At 45.4% G+C, this 23,888-nt stretch overlaps 1 protein-coding gene across 2 annotated transcripts in view; it reads left to right on the top strand.

Annotated features, from left to right (window-relative positions):
- The window catches only part of LOC109903411 (ribosome biogenesis protein bop1), a 111,063-nt gene that overhangs the window by 24,024 nt on the left and 63,151 nt on the right, over positions 1-23,888 (top strand). Inside the window, exon 3 of one of the 2 annotated variants that reach the window (XM_031788872.1) lies at positions 11,410-11,568. In XM_031788872.1, the coding sequence (XP_031644732.1) occupies positions 11,410-11,568 (159 nt within the window). Of the gene's footprint in view, positions 1-11,406; positions 11,569-23,888 lie in introns of both variants that reach the window. The other variant, XM_031788871.1, reaches the window with a different exon arrangement.

Here is a 23,888-nt window from a genome sequence, read left to right as displayed (position 1 = left end):
TCTGTGACCGCAACAATGACCAGAAGGTGGCACGTGTGCGTGTCCTGTCAGGTAGCCAATGTGCCCCAAGCACGTGTTACTCAGATTGTGTGCCATCCTTGCCTGTCCTGCATGCCTGTAGAACAAGGTTATTCTGAGATATGTTAGGGTTAATAAATGTATTAGCAATCTGCATGAAGTCATTCGAAGGGTAGTTACATCTACAGAGGCAAGAAAAAGTATCTAAACCCTTTGGAATTACCTGGACTTCTGCGTAAATTAGACATAACATTTGATCTGATCTTCATCTAAGTCACAACAGCAGACAGTCTGCTTCAACTAATAACACAAACAATTATACGTTTTCATGTCTTTATTGAACACTGTGTAAACATTCACAGTGCAGGGTGGAAAAAGTATGTGAACCCTTGGTTTTAATAACTGGTTGAGCCTACTTTGACAGCAATAACCTCAACCAAATGTTTTCTGTAGTTGCGGATCAGACCTGCACAACGGTCAGGAGTGCTTTACAAAACTGTTTCAGTTTGGTATTTCTTGTGTGAACCACTTTCTTGAGGTTATGCCACAGCATCTCAATCGGGTTGAGGTCAGGACTCTGACTGGGCCACTCCAGAAGGCATATTTTCTTCTGTTGAAGCCATTCTGTTGTTGATTTACTATTGTGTTTTGGGTCATTGTTCTGTTGCATCACCCAACTTCTGTTGAGCTTCAATTGGTGGACAGATAGCCTTACATTCTCCTGCAAAATGTCTTGATAAACGTGGGAATTCATTTTTCTGTTGTTGATAGCAAGCTGTCCAGGCCCTGAGGCAGCAAAGCAGCTCCAAACCATGATGCTCCCTCCACCATACTTTACAATGGGGATGAGGTTTTGATGTTGGTGTTCTGTGCTGTTTTATCTCCACACATAGTGTTGTATGTTCCTTCCAAACAACTCAACTGTAGTTTCATCTGTCCACAGAAATTGTGCCAGTAGCGCTGTGGAACATCCAGATGCTCTTTTGCTTACTTCAGACATGTAGCAATATTTATTTTGGACAGCAGTGGCTTCTTCTGTGGTGTCCTCCCATGAACACCATTCTTGTTTAGTGTTTTACGTATCGTAGACTCGTCAGAGATGCTAGCATGTTCCAGAGATTTCTGTAAGTCTTTAGCAGACACTCTGATTCTTCTTAACCTCATTGAGCATTCTGCGCTGTGCTCTTGCAATCATCTTTGCAGGACGGCCACTCCTAGGGAGAGTAGCAACAGTGCTGAACTTTCTCCATTTACATACAATTTGTCTTACCGTGGACTGATGAACGTCAAGTCTTTTAGAGATACTTTTGTAACCCTTTCCAGCTTTATGCAAATCGACAATTCTGAGATCTGAGATCTTTTGTTTGATGCATGGTTCACATCAGGCAATGCTTCTTGTGAATAGCAAACTCAAATTTTGTGAGTGTTTTTTATAGGGCAAGGCAGCTCTAACCAACATCTCCAATGTCATCTCATTTATTGTACTCCCAGTTAGCTGACTCCTGACTCCAATTAGCTTTTGGGGAAGTTATTAGCCTAGGGGTTCACATTCTTTTTCCAACCTACACTGTGAATGTTTAAATTATGTATTCAATACAGACAAGAAAAAATACAATAATTGTCTTAGATGAAGATCAGATCTAATTTTATGAACAATTTATGCAGAAATCCAGATAATTCCAAAGGGTTCATATGTTCCAAGATGGCGTAGCAGTAAGTCGTCCTGTCATGTCCCCTTGTATATATCGTTTCTTTTTCGTTATTTACATTTTTTCAATCTCACACAAATCATCAAGGAACCCACCAGGTACAACCCTAACTCTGTAAACAAGGGCACCCTCATAGACGTCATCCTGACCAACTGGCCCTCCAAATACACCTCCGCTGTCTTCAACCAGGATCTCAGCGATCACTGCCTCATTGCCTGTATCCGCTATGGAGCCGCAGTCAAACGACCACCCCTCATCACTGTCAAACGCTCCCTAAAACACTTCTGTGAGCAGGCCTTTCTAATCGACCTGGCCCGGGTATCCTGGAAGGACATTGACCTCATCCCGTCAGTTGAGGATGCCTGGTCATTCTTTAAAAGTAACTTCCTCACCATTTTAGATAAGCATGCTCCGTTCAAAAAATGCAGAACTAAGAACAGATACAGCCCTTGGTTCACCCCAGACCTGACTGCCCTCGACCAGCACAAAAACATCCTGTGGCGGACTGCAATAGCATCGAATAGTCCCCGTGATATGCAACTGTTCAGGGAAGTCCGGAACAAATACACGCAGTCAGTCAGGAAAGCTAAGGCCAGCTTCTTCAGGCAGAAGTTTGCATCCTGTAGCTCCAACTCCAAAAAGTTCTGGGACACCGTGAAGTCCATGGAGAACAAGAGCACCTCCTCCCAGCTGCCCACTGCACTGAGGCTAGGTAACACGGTCACCACTGATAAATTTCTCAACGGCTGGCCATGCCTTCCGCCTGGCTACTCCAACCTCGGCCAACAGCTCCGCCCCCCCCGCAGCTCCCCGCCCAAGCCTCTCCAGGTTCTCCTTTACCCAAATCCAGATAGCAGATGTTCTGAAAGAGCTGCAAAACCTGGACCCGTACAAATCAGCTGGGCTTGACAATCTGGACCCTCTATTTCTGAAACTATCCGCCGCCATTGTCGCAACCCCTATTACCAGCCTGTTCAACCTCTCTTTCATATCGTCTGAGATCCCCAAGGACTGGAAAGCTGCCGCAGTCATCCCCCTCTTCAAAGGGGGAGACACCCTGGACCCAAACTGTTACAGACCTATATCCATCCTGCCCTGCCTATCTAAGGTCTTCGAAAGCCAAGTCAACAAACAGGTCACTGACCATCTCGAATCCCACCGTACCTTCTCCGCTGTGCAATCTGGTTTCCGAGCCGGTCACGGGTGCACCTCAGCCACACTCAAGGTACTAAACGATATCATAACCGCCATCGATAGAAGACCGTACTGTGCAGCCGTCTTCATCGACCGTGCCAAGGCTTTCAACTCTGTCAATCACCATACTCTTATCGGCAGACTCAGTAGCCTCGGTTTTTCGGATGACTGCCTTGCCTGGTTCACCAATTACTTTGCAGACAGAGTTCAGTGTGTCAAATCGGAGGGCATGCTGTCCGGTCCTCTGGCAGTCTCTATGGGGGTGCCACAGGGTTCAATTCTCGGGCCGACTCTTTTCTCTGTATATATCAATGATGTTGCTCTTGCTGCGGGCGATTCCCTGATCCACCTCTACGCAGACGACACCATTCTATATACTTTCGGCCCGTCATTGGACACTGTGCTATCTAACCTCCAAACGAGCTTCAATGCCATACAACACTCCTTCCGTGGCCTCCAACTGCTCTTAAACGCTAGTAAAACCAAATGCATGCTTTTCAACCGATCGCTGCCTGCACCCGCATGCCCGACCAGCATCACCACCCTGGATGGTTCCGACCTTGAATATGTGGACATCTATAAGTACCTAGATGTCTGGCTAGACTGCAAACTCTCCTTCCAGACTCATATCAAACATCTCCAATCGAAAATCAAATCAAATCAAGAGTCGGCTTTCTATTCCGCAACAAAGCCTCCTTCACTCACGCCGCCAAGCTTACCCTAGTAAAACTGACTATCCTACCGATCCTCGACTTCGGCGATGTCATCTACAAAATGGCTTCCAACACTCTACTCAGCAAACTGGATGCAGTCTATCACAGTGCCATCCGTTTCGTCACTAAAGCACCTTATACCACCCACCACTGCGACTTGTATGCTCTAGTCGGCTGGCCCTCGCTACATATTCGTCGCCAGACCCACTGGCTCCAGGTCATCTACAAGTCCATGCTAGGTAAAGCTCCGCCTTATCTCAGTTCACTGGTCACGATGGCAACACCCATCCGTAGCACGCGCTCCAGCAGGTGTATCTCACTGATCATCCCTAAAGCCAACACCTCATTTGGCCGCCTTTCGTTCCAGTACTCTGCTGCCTGTGACTGGAACGAATTGCAAAAATCGCTGAACATCAGCTATCTGAGCAGCTAACCGATCGCTGCAGCTGTACATAGTCTATTGGTAAATAGCCCACCCATTTTCACCTACCTCATCCCCATACTGTTTTTATTTATTTACTTTTCTGCTCTTTTGCACACCAATATCTCTACCTGTACATGACCATCTGATCATTCATCACTCCAGTGTTAATCTGCAAAATTGTAATCATTCGCCTACCTCCTCATGCCTTTTGCACACATTGTATATAGACTCCCCCTTTTTTTCTACTGTGTTATTGACTTGTTAATTGTTTACTCCATGTGTAACTCTGTGTTGTCTGTTCACACTGCTATGCTTTATCTTGGCCAGGTCGCAGTTGCAAATGAGAACTTGTTCTCAACTAGCCTACCTGGTTAAATAAAGGTGAAATAAAATAAAAATAAAAACAACCTTTTCTTGCAACTGTATAGTTGTAACGTCTTTGAATTGTTTGTAGCTCATTTTAGAACTAATATTGACGTTGCTCATACCAGTTTTCAACCCTTGAGTTTTACATCGAGGCACAGACCCTTGCCCAGGCCTGTTATACCTGCCTGAGTACTGCTAGGAAGCACTGCTTCGTACATCAAGTGCCAATATCAGATGAAAGGGGGATACCTAGTCAGTTGTACAACTGAATGCATTCAATTGAAATGCGTCTTTGGCATTTAACCCAACCCCTCTCAATCAGAGAGGTGTGGAGGTCTGCCTTAATCCACGTCTTTGGCGCCCGGAGAACAGTGGGTTAACTGCCTTGCCCAGGGGAAGAACGACAGATTTTTACATTGTCAGCTCGGGGATTCGATCCAGCAACCTTTCGGTTACTGGCCCAAGTAAATATTCACCAGGCTACTGAATAGACTAAAAAGACAATTCTATGGTAGTTAGCTTTCTACTAGTAGTATGGACTATATAGAAATGTTCAGAATATAGACATTCCTTTTGAAAAAAAAATATTTTTATAATACATTTAAAAAAAAAAGTTAATGTATCGACTTTAATGTGTTGACTTGGTTCATTTCAAGCATAATACATTTACTTTTAGGCCAGCTTTTCCTAAACTAGGGGTCGCAACCCCATGTGGGGTCACCTGATTTAAAAAGGGTGTCGCAAGAGAAACTCTGAAGTATGGTTCTTTGTTCATAGAACAAACCTCCAGTAGCCGCTAGATGTGGTTGTAATAAACAGAGCGGTTTCTGTTTTTCTTCCTATAAATATGTCTGTCTTTTGAAAGTTTTAACTTACAAAATATTAAGACCCCATCACTGAAAGATAGACTCTCAAGAACACGTATGTGTCTTGTGTTTCTTTCTACAATGCCCACAAGCCTCATTAGAATGTGGAGTGGACAAGACCAGGCACCAAATCAGACTGGAGGGAAAAGATAATGAATTATGTTCTTTCCTACACGTAGCCTAGTGGTTAGAGCGTTGGACTAGTAACCTGAAGGACTAGTAACCGGAAGGTTGCAAGTTCAAACCCCCAAGCTGACAAGGTACAAATCTGTTGTTCTGACCCTGAACAGGCAGTTAACCCACTGTTCCTAGGCCATCATTGAAAATAAGAATTTGTTCTTAACTGACTTGCCTAGTTAAATAAAGATAAAATAATGTAAAAAATATATTAGCTGATCGTCTTCTGAACTTCCTAATACATTTTTTATGCATTTTAGTCACTTCTTCAAACCATACTTCCTTCTGATTTAAATACCGTCAGAAGTACTGTCAGACTGATTTGAAATAGACTGTCAGAGCCCAAATTAAAGTAAACATTGGCTGTTGATTACAATAAGTTGAAGTCGGAAGTTTACGTACACTTAGGTTAGAGGCATTAAAACTAGTTTTTCAACCACTCCACATATTTATTGTAACTATAGTTTTGGCAAGTCGGTTAGGACATGTGCTTTATGCATGACACAAGTCATTTTTCAAAAAATTGTTTACAGACAGATTATTTCAGATTATTTCAATTTTAATTCACTGTATCCCAATTCCAGTGGGTCAGAAGTTTACATACACTGACTGTTGACTGTGCCTTGAAACAGCATGGAAAATTCCAGAAAATGATGTCATGGCTTTAGAAGCTTCTGATAGGCTAATTGACATAATTTGAGTCAATTGGAGGTGTACCTGTGGATATATTTCAAGGCCACCTTCAAACTCAGTGTCTCTTTGATTGACATCATGGGAAAATCAGAAGAAATCAGCCAAGAAAAATTGTAGACCACAAGTCTGGTTCATCCTTGGGAGCAATTTCCAAATGCCTGAAGGTACCACGTTCATCTGTACAAGTACGCAAGTATAAACACCATGGGACCACTCAGCTGTCGTACCTCTCAGGAAGGAGATGCGTTCTGCTTTCTAGAGATGAACGTACTTTGGTGCGAAAAGTGCAAATCAATCCTAGAAAAACAGCAAAGAACCTTGTGAAGATGCTGGAGGAATCGGGTACAAAGTATCTATATTCACAGTAAAACGAGTCCTATATCAACATAACCTGAAAGGCCGCTCAGCAAGGAAGAAGCCACTGCTCCATAACCGCCATTAAAAAAGCCAGACTACGGTTTGCAACTGCACATGTGCACAAAGATTGTACTTTTTGGAGAAATGTCCTCTGGTCTGATGATACAAAAATAGAACTGTTTGGCCATAATGAGGAGGAAAAAGGGGGCAGGCTTGCAAGCCGAAGAACACCATCCCATCTGTGAAGCACGGGGGTGGCAGCATCATGTTGTGGGGGTGCGTTACTGCAGGAGGGACTTGTGCACGTCACAAAATAGATTAAATAATGTGGGGGGGAAATGATGTGGATATATTGAAGCAACATATCAAGACATCAGTCAGGAAGGTAAAGCTTGGTCACAAATGGGTCTTCCAAATGGACAACGACCCCAAGCATACTTCCAAAAGTTGTTGCAAAATGGCTAAGGACAACAAAGTAAAGGAATTGGAGTGGCCATCACAAAGCCCTGACCTCAATCCCATAGAAAGTTTGTGGGCAGAAATGAAAAAGCGTGTGCGAGCAAGGAGGCCTACAAACCTGACTCAGTTACACCAGTTCTGTCAGGAGGAATGGGCCAAAATTCCCCCTAATTTATTGTGGGAAGCTTGTGAAAGGCTACCCGAAACGTTTGACCCAAGTTAAACAATTTAAAGGCAATGCAACCAATTACTAATTGAGTCTATGTAGACTTCTGACCCACTGGGAATGTAATGAAATTTCTTTTAAGCTGAAATAAATAATTCTCTCTACTATTAGTCTGACATTTCACATTCTTAAAATAAAGTGGTGATCCTAACTGACCTAAGACAGGGAATTTGTACTGGGATTAAATGTCAGGAATTGTGAAATTAGAGTTTAGACAAATACATTTAAGGTGTATGTAAACTTCCGACTTCAACTTATCCATTCACATGGTGGGGTAGCGAAAAATGGGGTTGCTGGCCCCCAAAAATTGGGAAGCCCTGTTGTTGTACGCAAAATGTCATCTTAAAAAATAAAAGTTTTGTTCTTGCAGTAAGATACTTTTTTTCAAAGGCATTTTCACCGCTTGTCATTATAACCAACTCACGTGTGTATGTCTACAACTCTCAATGAGTTATACACTGGATAAAATAACATTCAGCTTGTGTGGATTTCAAACTTGCTTACTCTACTACCCCCTAGTGCAAGTTGTGTATATACTATGTGCTTTTGAATCAAACCGCAACAGGCAAATGTATTTTCTATCTGTCCCACTGTCTGCTCTTGCCAGTCTTCCGTAAATCCTACATCTGCCTTTAAAACAAAACCTTTATGTAACCTTTATTTAATCAGGCAAGTCAATTTTAAGAGCAAATTCTTAGTCAAAATGACAGCCTGTTAAAAGGCCTGTTGTGCGGACGGCTGGGATTATCTACCCATGCACCATCTACCCCCCTCACTCCATCTTCAGAAAGTCCAGATTCCTCTGTCAGAAGTGGTTTGCAAATAAGGATGGAGCCACTGTGACTATGGGAGGAGAACAGGATGTGGTTGATAGGTAGGTCCATTTGTCTGGGACTGGTGGAATAGTTGCTATATCAGTTAATTCTTCTTGTCTGTTGTGCTCAAAATTCCCTAGCTGTCATGCAAGGTGGGTGGGAATGACTTAATTTTATTATGTCAGCTTATCCTCCGGTCATCTTCATTGTCTCTTCATGTAGAACTGAGACTGGTCGCACATGAAAGATTATTTATCTTTATTGCTGCCATGCAGATTCCTGCATCACTCAACCCAAAGCCTGATCTTGGTTTTATTTCGTCAAGTGTGCAGTCCTTCAAGTAAATGTGACCATGACAAAATACGGAGACACAAACTTCTTGGGAGAGGAGGACAAGAAAAGGTTCCATTTTTTTTTTTTTTTCTAAATTGTGTGTTTATATTATTGCAAAGGCACATTGGAACAAATGTGAAACCTTGAAACCATTGTCTGGAACTGCTGTGGTCTGGTAATGGGGAGGGAGGGGGGGTGGATGCATTGTTCCCCACTCCAGCTTTTTAATCCATCCAGGCCCTGACTGAGACCCTGTGGTTTTCTTTTCTTTTTTTCCCACTCTTCCCCCTGTTCCTGGACTCTTGTGATTTAAGGATCTGGGCCTTCAGCACACCAGGCAGAAGTTAATGTGGCTGCTGGAGGCTTTATGGTCCCTGGGAGAGTCCCCTGGTGCAGCGGTCGGACGTGGCCAGCTCACTCTGATCCGGCCAGCTCTGCTGTCGGCCGGCCGCTCGGTCCGCGCTCTCGGCGTGTGAGTGGGTGTGTGATGGAGATGAAATGGGGTTAGGGTGGAGGAAGGGGGAGATTAAGACTAGGGAGGGGGGGGCTCATCTTACAGTAACCAGGAAGGATTTGCTCCTCATGCACCCACGCAGGAGCTCTGGTCTGCAGATGCGTCTGGGCCACTTCCACCAAGGGTGACACGCATGCCTCCTCCAGCCGTTAAATGTTTGGAGAAGTGGAGGGCTGTGAGGACAGGGATCACATTGAGGGTACACTGGGCGGAATGGTATCCCCTTGTTAACAAAAAGGACAAGCACATCCCCATCACTTGATTTTGTCCATGAATACACTTACCACTCCTCCCTGCTAACACAACTCCCACCCCTGTTACCTTTTGACAATTTGCCCTGGGCTCTGTGTGAGGGTTGTGTACCAGAGAAGTTCACTCCAGGATGACCCCTCTCTCTGGTTGGAGGTTCTACAGCAGACAAAGCCAGGGACAGGGAGCCTAGGTGGGCTTATCGTTTGGGTTTTGCTCCCAATTAAGTGGAAGTGTGAACGGCCCAGAGAATGCTTTCTGACGGATTCATTCAGGCTTCACCCTATAACTCAGATTTGAGTTTCACAGTGATTTCAGAGGAAACAGTGCGGTAATGGGGAACCTGGGGCCCGCCTGCGTCCGCCTCGGAGCGGAACCCATTGCTGGGAGCCAACAGACGTTTAAAAACAAGTTGTTGGCCAATGTGTGGAGGCTGACAGAGTGTGTCTGAACGCCTGTGTGTTGGCGTAGACGTGAATGTGCTCAGAACAGAAGGCCCTCAAGAGATTTGAGCCGGAGATTAAGAATTTGACCGATTTATCAATAACGCGATGGTAAGCTGACACATTTTGGCTGTCAAGAGGTCACTACTTGGAGAATTTGTGGCATTACTTATGGGGCAACCGAATGGTCCTTGCCTTTTGTCTTCTTCTCCTGACTGACCCCGTGCAGTGCCTTCCCGTACACAGCCTCTCTCCTGACTGACCTCGTGCAGTGCCTTCCTGTCCTCAGCCTCTCTCCTGACTGACCCCGTGCAGTGCCTTCCTGTCCTCAGCCTCTCTCCTGACTGACCCGTGCAGCGCCTTCCTGTCCTCAGCCTCTCTCCTGACTGACCCCGTGCAGTGCCGTCCCGTACTCAGCCTCTCCTGACTGACCCCGTGCAGTGCCTTCCTGTCCTCAGCCTCTCTCCTGACTGACCCCGTGCAGTGCCTTCCTGTCCTCAGCCTCTCCTGACTGACCCCGTGCAGTGCCGTCCCGTACTCAGCCTCTCCTGACTGACCCCGTGCAGTGCCTTCCCGTCCTCAGCTGCTCTCTCCCACACTTCATCCTCGTCAGCGGTTGTGGTCAAATGGGCTCCGGACCAGGCTCAGCTGGAAGTCCAGTCCACTGCTGGTTTTCAAACTGCGTGAATCAATCTGCGAGCCTTTCTCTTTTGGCTGTTCCATCGTACATCATCTGGACAAGTAATCTGTCGTGGGCTCTCGCTCTCTCTCCCTTCTGTCGCTCTCTTTTTCTCTCCATCTCTCACTCTCTCTCTTCACTCCTGCCCCACAACACTCCCCATCCCTGTTATAGTAAACAGATTGGCCTGGTCATCTCTCTCCCACAGACTTTAAGTGTAGTGAGGAAGCCTTACTCTTCGGTCTAGTCTTTTTAAAATTATTTTTACGTTTTGGCTTCTGTGTTGTGGAGTAAACAAGCTTCTGTTTTGGCTTTCCTAAACTGCCACCTCTGCAAACCCACTTTACCTTGTTTGTGCAGTTCAGGGGGAGGCTACAGCAGAGAACTCTGATCTGACTGGAGTCTCCTGGGCGGCGAAAGTCATTCAGTATTAAAACTGGGCCCAGTCAGCTCTGTCTTGATGGGGATTTAACTAGGCATCAGGGAGGAAGCGTTTCACTTAGAGCTGCATGCCAAAAGATACCGGGACACACAGGAGGCATAAATCATAGCAGGTTACTCACCTGCCCGTCTCTGCCTCTAGGGGGATGAGACTGCAGCCTCAAAGAACTTCTCTTCCTCCATCCATCCCTGCCTCCCTTGTTTCCCTCTATCCCCTGGTTCCCGTAAAGAGAACTTTTGACGGCTCTGCCTTTGTGACTGATGGCTCACAGTAAAGCACGTCCAATGGTGGGTCCTTGCAGCCCCTTTATCCTCACCCTCCTTCCACTCACACAGGATGTGCCGTTCTGGTGCCTGCTCCTCTGTGGGGTGTGTGTGTGTTATGCAGAGGAAGCTGTGTACTGAATGCAATAAATAAATGGGAATCCTAAAAGAAACTGTCACTGTGCCATATAGGACATAAAACCATCAATCGTCCCTTCAAGCCGGCGACAAGTTTTATTTCCTAAACAGCTTTTATTTTACTTATAGGTCAAAGTTGATTGGCTGTGCACATATCAGTTTTATAACCCCTTAGATAATTAGAAAGATATTATTTTAACATCCGCAAGGTTCTTTACCTTTTTTTGCCGACCATTAAAAATGTACCAGAACTTGAACACATGCAGATCAACATGTTGTGAACAGTGTTCTCTAATATAAATTCCTTGGTGTCTTGTTTTCATATTAGCAGCAAGGCAAAAAAACTGCATCAAAGGAGAAGAGGAAGATGAAGAAAGGCAAGGGAGGCGCCATTGATGGCAGAGGAGAGAAGGGACTGACCACCACCTTCCAGGGATTGGCCACCGCCCAGCCGGGGGACGAGTATGAACACGACACCTCCGATGAAGAGGTAAGGTTTAATGTCAGTCGACTCGATACCCAATCATAGAAATGCTGCTGAGACAAACCTACATTTGTTTTCTTCCAGTGGGCATCCTTTTTATTTGACTAGTCATTTGACTAGCACTTCTTTTAGATTTATTTGGATGCTTAACAAATTGGGGATTCAGCATGGAAATAAGATTTGCACTCATCGGGCATGATGTGGTGTTCCTTACCGACCCAGTCCAGAGTTAGTTGGGAGGTTGGCGTAATGTGCTTTATCAGAACCCTCATATGTATTAATTGTTTGTATGAAATGTGAACAGCGACATATCCACCAGTCAGAATATACACACATTTTCTATTAGACTATTCATGGGTTGCACGTTACGTCACAATATTGTTTTGAACCTTTGTTTTAGGACTGATGCCCAACTGAACGTTCTACTAAATGCATCCTCATTGGGGGCTGATGAATTGGTCTAAAGTTTATTACTGTGGCTTCTAAAGAAGGCAAATAATTTTGATGTTTTCAGATTGACTTTAGATGCAGTATAACGTTAGCTAGCTAAGATTGAGGGGAGACTTCCAGATTTTAGCCGGCTAATGTTAGCATTGCTAACTATTTTTGACAAACTTTTCTTGCCATTGCCATTTATCTAAGGTACATTTCACAATGTGATGATGATGATGGAAAAGTTGTTTCCTACTAAATATGTGCCAACTTTAGCAATGACATCGTATTCCCAAGCTCCTATAGTGCAATTTAGATGAGTCAATCGCCCCCGTTCTACTGTTGAGCATTGATATGGCTGCGGCGCGTCGATAACAATGGCAAAGACGCGACCAGAAATAAGCAGCTCTCTGTTTGAGGCTCTAACAGAATGCAAAATAACTAGGGGTTAATGTATTGAATGAATGGGTTTAGCAGATTGTAGTGAAACATGCACACTAACCACCATACATTGTTGTAGCTACAGTACAAGGGTACACTCCTGCTATAGTGTTTCCCTATTGCACTGCTGTTCTGTTCCCTGCAGTCTGGTGAACATGTTCTCCAGTCTGTAGACAGTCAGAGTCACTAAACAGATTGGCTTTCACTCGCTCCTCATAAATGGGTTGAAATAGCAGACAGACACGGTGCTTTTATGGTGTTGCTGTTCAAGTCCGCTCAGAAGCAGCGAATGATGTAGTCGTGTGCTTCATGCCACCGTAACTGAGCAGGAGATCTGCAGGATGGAGAGGTTGTTTTTGGGGGGGTTATTGGCATGTTGGACTATTAAAGCATTCTTTTTGTACTCTGCTATTTAATTTACAGGGTCCATTGAGATGTGTTGAACCCTGCTGCCCTGTGGTTTAGATATTTTGCCAGGCCATACAACCTAGAAACCATCAGCCACCCAAATCTGATTTTGGCAATTGGCTCTGGGATGAGAAATATGTTGTAGCTAGTGAAGGGCCGTATTGTTCTTGGGAAGGGATTTGCTTTTAAAAGAGAGGGCGGTGGGTTAAATGCCCTGTGAAATAACAGTACACAACTGGAATCATAACTGCTTACTTTATTTAGTTTATAAAGAGACTGAAGCAGAACTTTGAAGAGCTAAGGGAGTTTAAGAGACCAGTGGCATGTTTAAACGGAAGAGTTTTAGATTCAAGTCACTTCCTCCATAGTGTTGGGAATCCATGTGTGAGAGCAGGAACCCCTCGGTGTCTGTGGTGGTTCTATGACTCGGGTCAGAGAGAGGTAGCACTAGATATTATCACGGTACTTAGGTGCCGATACGATATGTTCCAAACATATTTCTCACCATACGTCTGCTGCAGAGGGACGAGAAAGACTCATGTGAAAACGAGTTTTGATCAGTCGTTAATAAATAAAAGTGCTGAAAACTAACTAGCTCACGATTTAAACAGAAGATTGAGAACAAGCGACAAAGGAAAAATAGTTTTGGTGCAGGTACAACCGACTAATATTACTGAAGTAATATTGTGATATATCGGCAAAAATAATATCCTGATATGTAGTGTATCGATTTTATAAACTCAGCAAAAAAAGAAACGTCCTCTCTCAACTGCGTTTATTTCCAGCAAACGTAACATGTGTAAATATTTGTTTTTATAACTGAGATAAGTACTACAGACGTGACTAACAGCAATGGAATAATGTGTCCCTGAACAAAGGTGGGGGTCAAAATCAAAAGTAACGTTCAGTATCTGGTGTGGCCACCAGCTGCATTAAGTACTGCAGTGCATCTCGTCCTCATGCACTGCACCAGATTTGCCAGTTCTTGCTGTGAGATGTTACCCCAATCTTCCATCAAGGCACCTGCAAATTCCCTGACATTTCTGGGGGGAATGGCCCTAGCCCTCACCCTCCGATCCAACAGGTCCCAGACGTGCTCAATGGGATTGCGATCCGGGCTCTTCGCTGGCCATGGCAGAACACTGACATTCCTGTCTTGCAGGAAATCACGCACAGAACGAGCAGTATGGCTGGTAGCATTGTCATGCTGGAGGGTCATGTCAGGATGAGCCTGCAGGAAGGGTACCACATGAGGGAGGAGGATGTCTCCACTGTAACGTACAGCTTTGAGATTGCCTGCAATGACAACAAGCTCAGTCCGATGATGCTGTGACACACCGCCCCAGACCATGATGGACCCTCCACCTCCAAATTGATCCCGCTCCAGAGTACAGGCCTCGGTGTAATGTTCATTCCTTTGACGATAAATGTGAATCAGACCATCACCCCTGGTGAGACAAAACCACGACTCGTCAGTGAAGAGCACTTTTTGCCAGTCCTGTCTGGTCCAGTGATGGTGGGTTTGTGCCCATAGGCGACGTTGTTGCCGGTGATGTCTGGTGAGGACCTGCCTTATAACAGGCTTACAAGCCCTCAGTCCAGCCTCTCTCAGCCTATTGCGGACGGTCTGAGCACTGATGGAGGGATTGTGCGTTCCTGGTGTAACTCGTGCAGTTCTTGTTGCCATCCTGTACCTGACACAAACAACAACAGAGTTACACACGGACTAAACAAACATACAGTCAATAATACAATAGAGAAAGTCTATATACAGTGTGTGCAAATGAGGTAGGATAAGTGGGGTGAGGCAATAAATAGGCCATAGTGGCGAAATTATTACAGTTTGATTAATTAAACACTGGGGTGATGTGCAGAAGATGAGTGTGCAAGTAGCGGTACTGGGGTGCAAAGGAGCAAAAATAAATAACAATATGGTGATGAGGTAGTTGGATGAGTTATTTATAGATGGGCTATTTACAGATGGGCTATGTACAGGTGCAGTGATCTGTGAGCTGCTCTGACAGCTGGTGCTTAAAGCTAGTGAGGGAGATATGAGTCTCCAGCTTCAGTGATTTTTGCAGTTTCTTCCAGTCATTGGCAGCAGAGAACTGGAAGGAAAGGCGTCCGAAGGAGGAATTGGCTTTGGGGGTGACCAGTGAAATGTACCTGCTGGAGCGTGTGCTGCGGGTAGGTGCTGCTATGGTGACCAGTGAACTGAGATAAGGCGGGGCTTTACCTAGCAACGACTTATAACCTGGAGCCAGTGAGTTTGGCGACGGATATGAAGTGAGGGCCAGCCAACGAGAGCACACAGGTCGCAGTAGTGGGTAGTGTATGGGGCTTTGGTGACAAAACGGATGGCACTGTGATAGACTGCATCCAATTTGTTGAGTAGAGTGTTGGAGGCTATTTTGTAAATGACCTCGCCAAAGTCGAGGTTTGGTAGGATGGTCAGTTTTACTAGGGTATGTTTGGCAGCATGAGTGAAGGATGCTTTGCTGCGAAATAGGAAGCCGATTCTAGATTTAATTTTGGATTGGAGATGTTTTAATGTGAGTCTGGAAGGAGAGTTTACAGTCTAACCAGACACCTAGGTATTTGTAGTTGTCCACATATTCTATGTCCGAACCGTCCAGAATAGTGATGCTGGTCGGGTGGGGTAGGTGTGGGCAGCGATCGGTTGAAGAGCATGCATTTAGTTTTGCTAGCATTTCAAAAGCAGTTGGAGGCCACGGAAGGAGAGTTGTATGGCATTGAAGCTCGTCTGGAGGTTCGTTAACTTTTCGGGATAGGGGGCGGTATTTTGAGGTCCGGGCGCTGTGCTGGGCGCTGTCCTCAGATAATCGCATGGTTTGCTTTCGCCGTAAAGGCTTTTTGAAATCTGACATGGCGGCTGGATTAACAATGAGTTAAGCTTTATTCTGATGTATTGCACTTGTGATTTCATGAAAGTTGAATATTTATAGTAATTTCATTTGAATTTGGTGCTCTGCAATTTCACCAGCTGTTGGCCAGGCTGATCTGCAAGAAGTTAACACCCCGGCCATCCTACAATCTAAACTTGATGCTCTAAATCTCACACAAATTATCAATGAACCCACCAGGTACAACCCCAAATCCGTAAACAAGGGCACCCTCTTAGATATCATCCTAACCAAGCTGCCCTCCAAATACACCTCTGTCATCTTTAACCAGAATCTCAGAGATCACTGCCTCATTGCCTGCGTCCGTAATGGGTCTGCGGATAAAATGACCACCCTTCATTTCTGTCAAAAGCTCCCTAACTCTTCAGTGAGCAGGCCGATCTAATCAACATGGCCCGGGTATCCTGGAAGGTTATTGACCTCATTCCGTCAGTAGAGGACGCCTGGTTGTTCTTTAAAAGTTCTTAAGTTCTTAAATAAGCATGCGCCAATCAAACAGTTTTGAACCAGGAACAGATACAGCCCTTGGTTCACTCCAGACCTGACTGCCCTTGACCAGCACAAAAACATCCTGTGGCGTACTGCATTAGCATCGAATAGCCCCAGAGATATGCAACTTTTCAGGGAAGTTAGGAAAGCAGAGGCTAGCTTTTTCAAACAGAAATTTGCATCCTGTAGCACTATCTCTAAAAAGTTCTGGGACACTGTAAAGTCCATGAAGAATTAGAGCACCTCCTCCCAGGTGCCCACTGCACTGAGGCTAAGAAACAATGTAACCACCGATCAATACACACTCCCAGGAATCGCAGTTCCACAATAAATGCTTGTTTTGTTCGATAATGTCCATAATTTATGTCCAATAGCTTCGTTTGGTAAACAAATCCAAATGCACGATCTGGTCCATTCGGACGAAATGTTCAAAAAGTTATATTATTGGTCGAAGAAACTTGTCAAACTAAGTATATAATCAATCTTTAGGATGTCGTTATCATAAAAGTTCAATAATGTTCCAACTGGAGAATTCCTAAGTCTGTAGAGAAGGCACAGGGCCTGGATTAACCTCCACATCACCAGAGGAACAGAGGAGGAGTAGGATAAGGGTACGGCTAAAGGCTAAAAGAACTGGTCGTCTAGTACGTTCAGAACAGAGAGTAAAAGGAACAGATTTCTGGGCGCGGTAGAATAGATTCAAGGCATAATGTACAGATAAAGGTATGGTAGAATGTGAATACAGTTTGGGTAAACCTGTGCATAGAGTGACGATGAAAGAGCTATTGTCTCTCAGTATATAATTTAAACCAGGTGATGTCACTGAATGTGTTGGAGGTGGAATTAAAGTGTTCACTAAGGCGTATTGAGTAGGGGTAGAGGCTCTACAGTGAAATAAGGCAATAATTACTAAACAAAACTGCAATGGACAAGGCATATTGACGTTAGGGAGAGGCATGCGTAGCCGAGTAATCATGGGAGTCCAGTGAGTGGCTTCAGGCAGCTGGCGGGCCGGGGCTAGCAAGCTAACAGAAGGGCCTTTGAGGGACGTCACGACGGAAGAAAGTCTGTTGTGGCCCCCTCGTGCTGTTACGTCAGCAGACTGATAAGCAGGGCTCCGTGTGGCAAACCAGGCCAATTGGCAAAATAGGTATAATGGCCAAAGAATTTATCAGATGGGCCTCTTAAGCGAACAGTCGATGTGCTCTAGACAGCTAGCGGATGGGCATTCAGGGGACATCGCGACGGAGGAGCCAGTTGAGAGATCCCCTCGGGCGAATCACGTCGGTAGTACAGTCGTGATGGGTTGGTGGGGGTCCAGGCCGGTCGGCAAAATAGGTATTGAATCCCAAGGAGTGGCTGATGGACATCTACGGCTAGCCGGGAGATTGGCCTAGCAGATGTGCCTAGCAAGGCTAGCTCCAGGCTAATTGGTTCTTGCTTCGGGACAGAGACTCTAGCCAGGAGTGGCCACTCGGATAGCTAGCTGCGATGATCCAGGTAGGGAAAAAAAGAGAAAAGGTTCAGAGTGTCCTAGTGTTTAGTGTCCTATTTTTTCATAACTGTGACCTTCATTGCCTACCATCTGTAAGCTGTTAGTGTCTTAACGACCGTTCCACAGGTGCATGTTCATTAATTGTTAATGGTTCATTGAACAGGCATGGGAAATGGTGTTTAAACCCTTTACAATGAAGATCTGTGAAGCTATTTTGGATTTTTATGAATTATCTTTGATAGATAGGGCCCTGAAAAAGGGACGTTTCTTTTTTGCTGAGTTTATATATATTTTTCCATCACTACAGCAATAGTTCTCAACATATTTTTGAACTGTGGCACACCTTGATTGGATAAAAAAAAACTCTGCTGCACACCAGAAATGTCCCTATTGAATTTATTTTGTGTAATGACCTCCATCTCATCTGAGGCATACCACAAATCATCTGTGACAAACATTATTTAAGTAGATTCATTAGGGTTTATTTTTAACTATCTTTCATAGTTCCTTACTCATTAGGATTTTTGTGTTCCCCTTTTAAGACCGTCATGTGAATCTGCGCTAGACAGAAAAAATGTTGCTCTGGTGAAATAGGTTTTTACTTTTGAACTATTTGGGCTATAGACGATGAAAAAGGTATTTTATGTTTGAACTATTTGGGCTATAGACGGTGAAAAAGGTATTTTATGTTTGAACTATTTGGGCTATAGACGGTGAAAAAGGTATTTTATGTTTGAACTATTTGGGCTATAGACGGTGAAAAAGGTATTTTATGTTTGAACTATTTGGGCTATAGACAAGCAGTTTTCCGCATGCTAAAGGTGCAACCACAGACACAGAGACGTGCTCCATTTGTTTCTAATAAGGCAGAGGCTGTGGCAGAGCTAAGCCTAACAAGACTTGCCTGTGCTAATGGTTCTCACAGCAAGGTAAAATTGAACAATTGATTTAGCTTGTGATGTCCCAACTCCAATGATGCAAATCCAACGACAGCCTGAGCGCATTCGACTTGAAACAACGATACATGTTGCGTGGGCCTCAGGAGATGTCAGAGAGAGCCCGCCCCCATCCAAATCGCCGGGCCGCAGTGGAGAGGGGCAAAAAGCTTCAACTTCTTTGACGTGTATGTCACTGACAACCTGAAATGTTCCATCCAGGAGGCTGAAGAAATTCGGCTTGGCCGCTAAGACCCTCGTAAACTACAGATGCACCATTCAGAGTATCCTGTCGGGCTGTATCACCGCCTGGGATGGCAATTGCACCGTCCACAACCACAGGGCCCTCCAGGACATCGACAGCACCTGGTGTCACAGGAAGGCCAAGAAGATCATCAAGGACCTCAGCCACCCGAGCCACAGCCTGTTCACCCCGCTGTCATCCAGAAGGCAGAGACTGTACAGGTGCATCAAAGCTGGGACCGAAAGACTGAGAAACAGCTTCTATCTCCAGGCCTTCAGACTGTTAATAGTCACCACTAGCCCGGCTCCGCCCAGTACCCTGCCCTGACCTAGACTTCTGCCCTATGTACATAGTCATTGAACACTGGCCACTAATAATGTTTACTTACTTCATATGTGTATATATATACTGTATTCTAGTCAAGGCTCACATAATAACTACTGTTATATGCACAATTTCTGTTAATATACAGTCTATACACACCATCATATACATATACACCGAGTGTACAAAACATTATGAACATCTTCCTAATATTGAGTTGCACCCCTTCTTGCCCTCTGTCTCAATTCATTGAGCATTAACTCTACAACGTGTCAAAAGCATTCCACAGGGATGCTGGCCCATGTTGACTCCAATGCTTCCCACAGTTGTGTCAAGTTGGCAGGATGTCCTTTGAGTGCTGGAACATTCTTGATACACACATGAAACTGATGAGCATGAAAACCCCAACAGCGTTGAAGTTCTTGACACAAACCAGTGCTCCTGGCTCCTACTAACACCCTGTTCAAAGTCACTTAAATTTTAAATGTTGTCTTGCCCATTCACCCTCTGAATGGCACACATACACAATCCATGTCTCAAGGCTTAAAAATCATTATTTAATTCTTTAACCCGTCTCCTTCCCTTCATCTACACTGATTGAAGTGGATTTAACAAGTGACATCAATAAGCGATCATAGATTCACCTGGTCAGTCTGTCATGGAAAGAGCAGGTGTTCTAATGTTTTGTATGCTCTGTGTATATTTATGTTCTGTTCCCGTTCATAATTCCTTTTTATTACATTTTTACATTTTTTAGGTTTGTTTTGTATTGTTAGGTATTGCTGCAGTGTTGGTGCAAGAACCATAGGCATTACAACATAGGCTATTATCAGAGCGGCACTGGTGCTTCAAGTTCAAATTCCATTGGGATTCCACAGGTCACATTTAAACATGAGTGGATCCAAAGGCGTATCATGATTAGGAACATTTCCTCTGCACCACTGTGAGTTCCTCAAGGCACTCTGGTTGAAAACCACTGCACTGAAGAATAGAATAGGTAAAAGAGGAAAGGGAGGTGTGGGATGTAGGGAGGAGGGTGAAACAAGGGATGTCTAGTAGAGAGACTGATGGGTAGAGGGATGGTTTGAACGGGAGAGGAAGGTAAGAGGTGTTCCAGAGAGCATCTCACACTGAGGGAGAGGTAGAAACCCATCCCACCCTCTTCCAAGGGGCTTCTTCCTGATCCTCATCTACTAACAGTGTCAGAACACACCTCTATGGAGAGATGGTGTTAGTATTTTCTCTCTTTGTCCTCTTATTTCATTGCAACAGATGTTGTGTTAATTTTTTTCAAGTATTAACTTTCCCCTTATTTAAGGATTTACTGTCTTTAACCCTTGTTAGATTTTAGGGTTTTACGGACCGTCCGATGAGAGAACCAAGGACGTGGAAAATCTCATCAGTGGTTCCTTGTCATTGCGATCCTTCCCACAGCAGCGTCCTATGACTAGCTTGCCCTAGCCTATCTAACCCTTGAGCCTTTGTCTGGTCTGCGCTAGCCTGTGTGGTCACGGTGTTGCTGCTGTCCCGCATGAGTGGAACCACGGTGGTCCTGGCCCATTTGGCCTGTGTTAAATTAGCCCCCTGCCTGGGGACAGCAGATAGGGTTCCCTCTCAGGCCTCCCAAAGCCTCCTCGCCGTCCCTTCGCATGCAGCCCTCCGACGGAGCACAAGTTGTCTACAAATAAAACGGCAGACGGCCAAAAATCTCACTCGTTTATTTATTTTTCAACCCCCTCTCCTCTTCTTACCTTCCTCCTTTGTAATAAAGGGCTATTTCCTGTTTTGCGGAGTGAAGGGGGAATATGTGAGACTGCAGCAGGGCCTGTCCGAGACCTCCTCGCCGGCAGGAAGGGGCTTTTCCCCCCGCAATGGCTTTTCCATGTGCTCTGTGAGATGAATGAAGACACATTGTGGAATAGAGGGAGGGGAGAGAGCGAGAACCCTGGCTCCCAACTGCGCCTGCTGCTTCCTGCCTCTGCGCAGCTACTGCTCAACGGGACCTGTGCGCAGAATTCAATTCAGTAGCACACTAGACTAGGAAGTCGTACTGATGTGAGTAAGACCTTTTAAACAGGTTAACATTCACAAGGCCGCAGGGCCAGACTAATTACCAGGATACTTACTCGGAGCATGCGCTGACCAGCTAGAAAGTGTCTTCACTGACATTTTCAAACTCTCCCTGACCCAGTCTGTAATACCTACATATTTCATACAGACCACCCTAGTCACTGTCCCCAAGAACGCAAAGGTAACCTGTCTAAATGACTATCGCCCTGTAACACTCACATCTGTAGCCATGAAATGCTTTGAAAGGCTGATCATGGCTCACATCAACTCGATCCCAGACACCCTGGACCCACTCCAATTCGCATACCGCCCCAACAGATCCACAGATGACGCAATCTCTATTGCACTCCACACTGCCCTCTCCCACCTGGCTAAGAAGAACACCTACATGAGAATGCTGTTCATTGACTGTAGCTCAGTGTTCAACACCATAGTGCCCTCAAAGCTCATCATTAGGCGAAGAACTCTAGATTTGAACACATTCCTCTGCAACTGGATCCTGGACTTCCTGATGGGCCAGCCCCAGGTGGTGAGGTTAGGCAACAACCCATCTGCCACACTGACCCTCAACAAGGGGGTCCCTCAGGGGTGCGTGCTCCTCTACTACCTGTTCACTCACAACTGCGTGGCCGTGCACAACTCAACACCATAATTTTGTTTGCTGACAACACAACGGTGGTTGGCCTGATCACTGACGATGATGAGACAACCTATAGGGAGGTCCGTGAACTGGCAGTGTGGCGCCAAGAAAATAACCTCTCCCTCAACGTCAGCAAAACAAAGGAGCGAATCGTGGACTACAGGAAACGGAGGGACGAGCACGTCCCCATCCACATCAATGTGGCTGTAGTGGAGTGGGTCGAGAGCTTCAAGTTCCCCAATCTATATCACGAAGGAATTACAATGTGTTTGGAAAGTATTCAGCCCCCTTGACTTTTTCACATTTTATGTTACAGCCTTATTCCCCCCCTCCCCACTTTCAATCACTGCAACTCCCCGGTAGCCTAGTGGTTAGAGCATTGGGTGGTTAGAGCAAACCCCCAACCTGACAAGGTAAAAATCTGTCGTTCTGCCCCTGAGAAAGGCAGTAAACCCACTTCCCCGGGCCCCAAAGACGTGGATGTCGATTATGGCAGCCGCACCGCTCTGTTCAGAGGGTTTGGGTTAAATGCGGAAGACTCATTTCAGTTGAATGCATCAAGTTGTACTACTGACTAGGTATCCCCCTTTCCCAACCGGCTCGGGAGGCAGAGGTTGAGTCATGCGTCCTCTGAAACATGTCCAGCCATGACACCAACCCACTTAACCCGGAAGCCAGCCACACCAATGTGTTGGAGGAAACACCGTTCAACTGACGACCGAGGTCAACCTGCAGGCGCCCGGCCTGCCAGAAGGAGTTGCTAGAGCGCAATGAGCGAAGTACAACCAATGAGCGAAGTACAACCCCCCCCGGGCAAATCCTCCCCTAACCCGGACGACCCTGCGCCAATTGTGCTCCACCCTATGGAACTCCCGATCACAGCCGGTTGTGATATAGCACGGGATCGTTCCCAGGTCTGTAGTGACATCTCTAGCACTGCGATTCCTTAGACTGCTGCGCCACTCGGGAGGCCCAGCCTTATTCTAAAATCGATTAAATTAAATAATTTCCTCATCAATCTACGCACAATACCCTATAATGACAAAGCAAATGTATTAAAAATAAAAAACATATTTACATAAGTATTCAGATTCCTTGCTTTGAGACTCGAAATTGAGCCCAGGTGCATCCTGTTTCCATTGATCATTCGTGATGTTTCTATAACTGAGTTGTCGTTCACCTGGGGTAAATTCAATTCATTGGACATGATTTGGAAAGGCACACACCTGTCTCTATATTGTCCCACAGTTGACAGTGCATGTCAGAAAAGAACCGAGCCACGAGGTCAAAGGAATTGTCCGTAGAGCTCCAAGTCATTGTCAAGGCACAGATCTGGGGAAGGATACCAAAAAATGTCTGCAGCATTCAAGGTCCCCAGGAACACCGTGCCCTCCATCATTCTTAATTGTAAGTTTGGAACCACCAACACTCTTCCTAGAGCTGGCCGCCCGGCCAAACTGAGCAATCGAGGGAGAATGGCCTTGGTCAGGGAGGTGACCAAGAACCCGACGATCATGCTCACAGAGCTCCAGAGTTCCTTTGTGGAGATGGGAGAACCTTCCAGAAGGAAAACCATCTCAGCAGCATCCCACTAATCAGGCCCAGGACATCACTAGGGCCGAGCTCCCTGCCATCCAGGACCTCTATACCAGGCGGTATCAGAAGAAGGCCCTAAAAGTTTTCAGACTCCAGCCACCCAAGTCAGACTGTTGTCTCTGCTACCACATGGCAAGCGGTAGCGTTACACCAAGTCTGCAACCAACAGGACACTGAACAGCTTCTACCCCTAAGCCATAGGACTGCTAAATAGTTAGTCCGGGTAGCTATTGGTTAGCTATTGGTTAACTATTTAACTATCTGAGTTGACCCTCTTTGCACTAACTCTTTTGACTCATCACATATGCTGCTGCTGTTTATCTATCAT

The sequence above is a fragment of the Oncorhynchus kisutch genome, linkage group LG14, assembly GCF_002021735.2.
Source record: "Oncorhynchus kisutch isolate 150728-3 linkage group LG14, Okis_V2, whole genome shotgun sequence".
In the NCBI taxonomy this organism is placed as follows: domain Eukaryota; kingdom Metazoa; phylum Chordata; class Actinopteri; order Salmoniformes; family Salmonidae; genus Oncorhynchus; species Oncorhynchus kisutch.
This window is presented reverse-complemented; position numbering and strand designations above follow the sequence as displayed.